This window comes from Solanum stenotomum, chromosome 10 (genome assembly GCF_019186545.1).
Source record: "Solanum stenotomum isolate F172 chromosome 10, ASM1918654v1, whole genome shotgun sequence".
Taxonomy (NCBI): Eukaryota; Viridiplantae; Streptophyta; class Magnoliopsida; order Solanales; family Solanaceae; genus Solanum; species Solanum stenotomum.
In genome coordinates, this window is record NC_064291.1 from 9,209,976 (window position 1) to 9,214,145 (window position 4,170).

General features: G+C 34.9%; 1 protein-coding gene and 1 non-coding gene across 2 annotated transcripts; both read left to right on the forward strand.

The window, feature by feature from the left end:
- The first annotated feature begins 1,528 nt into the window (after positions 1-1,528).
- On the forward strand, positions 1,529-2,897 carry LOC125841778 (3-oxoacyl-[acyl-carrier-protein] synthase I, chloroplastic-like). Its single transcript, XM_049520946.1, has 4 exons — positions 1,529-1,772; positions 2,151-2,252; positions 2,348-2,414; positions 2,557-2,897. Exons 1-4 carry the CDS (start codon positions 1,758-1,760, stop codon positions 2,622-2,624), a joined length of 252 nt encoding a protein of 83 aa, XP_049376903.1. The 5' UTR covers positions 1,529-1,757; the 3' UTR covers positions 2,625-2,897.
- A 781-nt stretch (positions 2,898-3,678) lies between these two features.
- On the forward strand, positions 3,679-3,806 carry LOC125843390 (U6atac minor spliceosomal RNA). The gene has a single exon (XR_007443988.1). It is a non-coding gene; the product is annotated as a U6atac minor spliceosomal RNA (small nuclear RNA).
- The last annotated feature ends 364 nt before the right edge of the window (positions 3,807-4,170 follow it).

A 4,170-nucleotide genomic window follows, 5' to 3' on the forward strand; every position in this document is an offset into this window, starting at 1 on the left:
AGGAGTTCTTGTTCCCACTCTGCCTCCTCGTGGAATTTCATCTTGAGTTTGCAAAGGCATGTGAACATATTTCTCCTCCCTTTTCATCAGCTCACTCGTACAATAAGATACAATTAAGAGAAATTTGATGAATTCAGTCTTGAGGAATTATCTTCTCTTCACCGGTGATCCCAAATAAGGATACTTTCATGCTTTTTCACCATTATCTAACATGATTAGTAGATACATCTTAGATATTCATAAAACTCCTCCATAAAGCTATCCTAGAAAGGCCAGTGATGTTTTAAGTTTTCCTGCATGTTGTCCTTATGTCCTTAGATATGTTCCTATCACCTTTCTTAACAAAGCCTTCTCCTCTACCTTGTTTTCTCCACGATCATTTCTCAAATAGAGCTTTACGAAGCTCCTTAACATCCCTCATCCTCAAACCATCAACCTTAATAGATGTCATTCAGTCACTCAAAAATATGATGAATTTTCTGTACTTCCTTTAAATCCCACCAACGTGGTGTTATCAAAGGCGAAAAGCGCAAAAAAGCTCTAAGGTCCGTGGGGGCTTTAAGCACAAAGCGCAAATAAAGTGTGGGCTTTAATGAAAAAAGTTCGACATTAGTAGTGCTTATTTTCAGCAAATTGCATTATATGAGAAAAGTAAACTAAATTCTAAGAAAATATTAATATCTTGGTCAAGATATTTATAAAAATAAAACTAAAGATATCTTGGTCAAGATGTTTATAAAATAAAACTAAAAAAATTTTGGTCAAGGGAAAAGAAATGACCAACATATCTTTATTGGAGGGATGAAAATGGCTGTGTGGGAAGATACTGTGACAGTTATAACCAAGTACAGGGTGATATGGTTATGGGAAGAATCACTAAGATATGAAAATTATTCAAAATAAGCATCACATAGGATCAGTGTGTCATTGGCAAACCATAAGTGAGCATGAAAATCCAACTCTGGTTGCTTCCTTTTGGTCTAAATTCCCTGACATAGTCTCCTCTTTGCTGCTGTGTTGAACGTTTTGGTCAAAGCTTCCATGATGAGGATGAAGAGCATCGGCAAAGAGGATGTCCTCGCTAGTTTTTGCAGAAACTGTTCAGGACTGTCATTGATATGAAGAAAGAAAAGAATTGTCGATTTATCCTCTATTTCTTTTCAAAGCCCATCCTTTTCATGTTGAAGTCAAGAAAGCTTAATTCACTGTCATAGAGTTTTTCAGGTTGAGCTTTGATGAATCTGGAACTACCTGCATTTTGGTGTTCTTAGTTATTGCTTGAACAGAAAAGATTGGAAGTCATATAATCCTTTTAGTATTCCCACATGCTGCTAGTATTTGTAATGTTGCCAATAATACCTCTTGATGAATTTGCTCGATCTGTTTCTATGATGCTGATCGTTTACTAGTACTTTTAAAGAGATGGAGATGAAACAAAATGACTGAAAGTTGGAACAGCAGTTTGTTCACTTAGCCATTTAGATCTTTGTTTAGGATGCTTTTCAGTTGTCATTAGAACCTTGTTTAGATGGTACTTCAAACATTATGGCGTTAGTCACTATCTGTGAGTACTAGAGAATATAATGTTAAAACTGCTCATAAATGTTCGGGGGTTAGTTTGATTAGTCAACTGGTCTCTCCTTTTTGTTTATTTTCAGGTTAATTACATAAATGCTCATGCAACTTCCACAATAGTTGGTGATCTAGCTGAGGTAAACGCTATTAAGAAGGTATTCAAGAACACTTCAGAGATCAAAATGAATGCAACCAAGGTAACCTTCTCACATCATAATGTACTCCCTCTGTTCACTTTTACTTGTCCACTATTCCAAAAATAGATTTTCACTTTTACTTGTCACTTTAACATATCAAGAAAAGACAAAAAAAAAATCATGTTTTACCCTTAGCATTAATTACTTATTCCCCAAATCATTTTCCAACACCTAATACTAAACATCAATTAATAGGAGCAGTGTGGTAAAATAGTCATGTCAACTATTGTTTTCTTAATGGGTGTGCCAAGTCCAAATGTGACTAGAAAAAGTGAACGGGCGGAGTATCTTTTAGTACTTTCTTTCATTGCTATGAACTTTCTTGGAATATTGGCAATTTGTTGATCCTTTGAAGTTTGTCACTTTCCGTTCTTGCAGTCCATGATAGGCCACTGCCTGGGTGCTGCTGGTGGCCTGGAAGCTATTGCAACAGTTAAAGCCATTAAAACTGGCTGGCTGCATCCTTCCATAAACCAATTCGTATGTTATTTTCTCTCTGGGAACTTAAATTTACAAATATTGACGCATATGCTCATTCTTAATTTTCACATCTCCTGTTATTGTGAATTATGCAGAACACTGAGCCTTCAGTTGAGTTCGATACCGTTCCAAACAAGAAACAGCAGCATGAGATCAATGTTGGTAAGAGAATGCTTGCACTTTTGACACCATATAATATTTTTCTCCAGATGAATGGGATAAAATTCGGAGAAATAATTGAACGTGTGACAGCTTCTCAAATAAATGTTCAAGACGTTTACTAACATTTGTTTTTCATCTGCAGCAATCTCAAATTCATTTGGTTTTGGTGGTCACAACTCTGTTGTTGTGTTTTCTGATTTCAAGCCCTGAATCAGCTTAGTATAGCAAGAGCAACCTTCTGCTTCTGAGGCTTAATTTAGTGTGGTATAGAGGCTGCTTCATCTCAACACAGCAATTGCGAATTTTGATTGTTTTTGTTCTTTGCAACGACAATCTTAACTTTTTCTGGTATTTTTCCACCCTTAGATAATTGGATGTTTTCAAGCTTGGTTAGGCAGCAACCAGTTTTGAAATATGTTAGAGATAGAAAATACACTATGGTATTTTGAGGTTGAGGGCATTGTTAACACTTTGATTATTTGATCTTCCAGATCTCAATAGTTATTCTGGGTTGTTAAAGCAAGTCCTCACTTATCAATAACCCAGAAAATAGAAGAAGAAAAATTATAGCCAGAAAATGAGAAATGTTGAGCAAGTTGTATCAGCATTTTATAACATAATATTTCTGCGAAGGGTGTTCACTTAACCATCCTTGATACAATGTAGCTCCGCTACGGGGTTGCATCATATATATTCACGCTTAGACTTCCCTATCATTTATTGTATTTTCCTTCCTTTAAATGCTCTGGCTTCCCTTCTCACTAACAGATCCGCAGATTGTTGTTATTATATTGTAGAGAAACCTAAAACTGGAAAACAGTAAGGGATCGTTTGATTGCTGGTTAAGAAGTGAAATATTTACGTATTAAAATTAGAATAATTAGTATCATGTTTAGTAGCATTTTATTTGTCAAGTATATAATTCAGCATACCAAGTATGATGTCGTTTGATTGTAATTTACAATCGTGCATAATTGATACATATATAAGTTATGAAAGAATCTACATATTATTTTATAGAAGGTAAAAGATGGAATAACTAATATATAACTGACCAATTCCTGCATAAGTATTATTAATATGTGTATTTGTGATTCCAATCTTGGTAACCCTATGATTTGTGATTCTTTATTGCTTAAGAGAGAAGCTGAAAACGTTGGAAGTGAAATGAGAAAGTGGTCAGTATACGCTGCAAGCTATCCCACATCGCCTCTTTAGTGAAATCCCTATGAATTTATATAGAATGCGTAAATTAGTTATAATTGTGTTCGTAGAAAGGAGAGATGGTTGGCATCTCCCCCGACAGGGACGGGAACAGCCTTCGAGCTTTACCTGTTATCAGACACATCCGGTTAAGGCTACCCACTTCGGTGGATCTAACCCAATTTTTTTTTTGCTTTATCGGTTATCAATGATAGACATGCAAAATCATGAAGATATCGGGTTATTAATCGTTAATGCTTCGATTATCAGTTTAACTATTAAGATATGACACACATAAAATCATGAAGATATCGAGTTATTAAGCGTTAATGTTTCGATTATCAGTTTAACTATTAAGATATGACACACATAAAAAAAAAGGTGATAAACTAAAGAACTATGCACGTGAGTTGAAAGATTACATTTTTGCTCAAAAACTAACATTGACACCTTGTAGAATAATCGAGGGTTTGAGACTGTCAGAAATAAATGTATGAAACTAAATATTGATCCGTTAAGAAAAAACTTCAAACCATTACAAACCGTTAACTCA

Coding starts and splice junctions, on each gene's coding strand:
- LOC125841778 (XM_049520946.1), top strand. Junction 2,253..2,347: donor ATCCTTCCATAAACCAATTC/GTATGTTATTTT, acceptor TGAATTATGCAG/AACACTGAGCCTTCAGTTGA. Junction 2,415..2,556: donor GCAGCATGAGATCAATGTTG/GTAAGAGAATGC, acceptor TTTCATCTGCAG/CAATCTCAAATTCATTTGGT.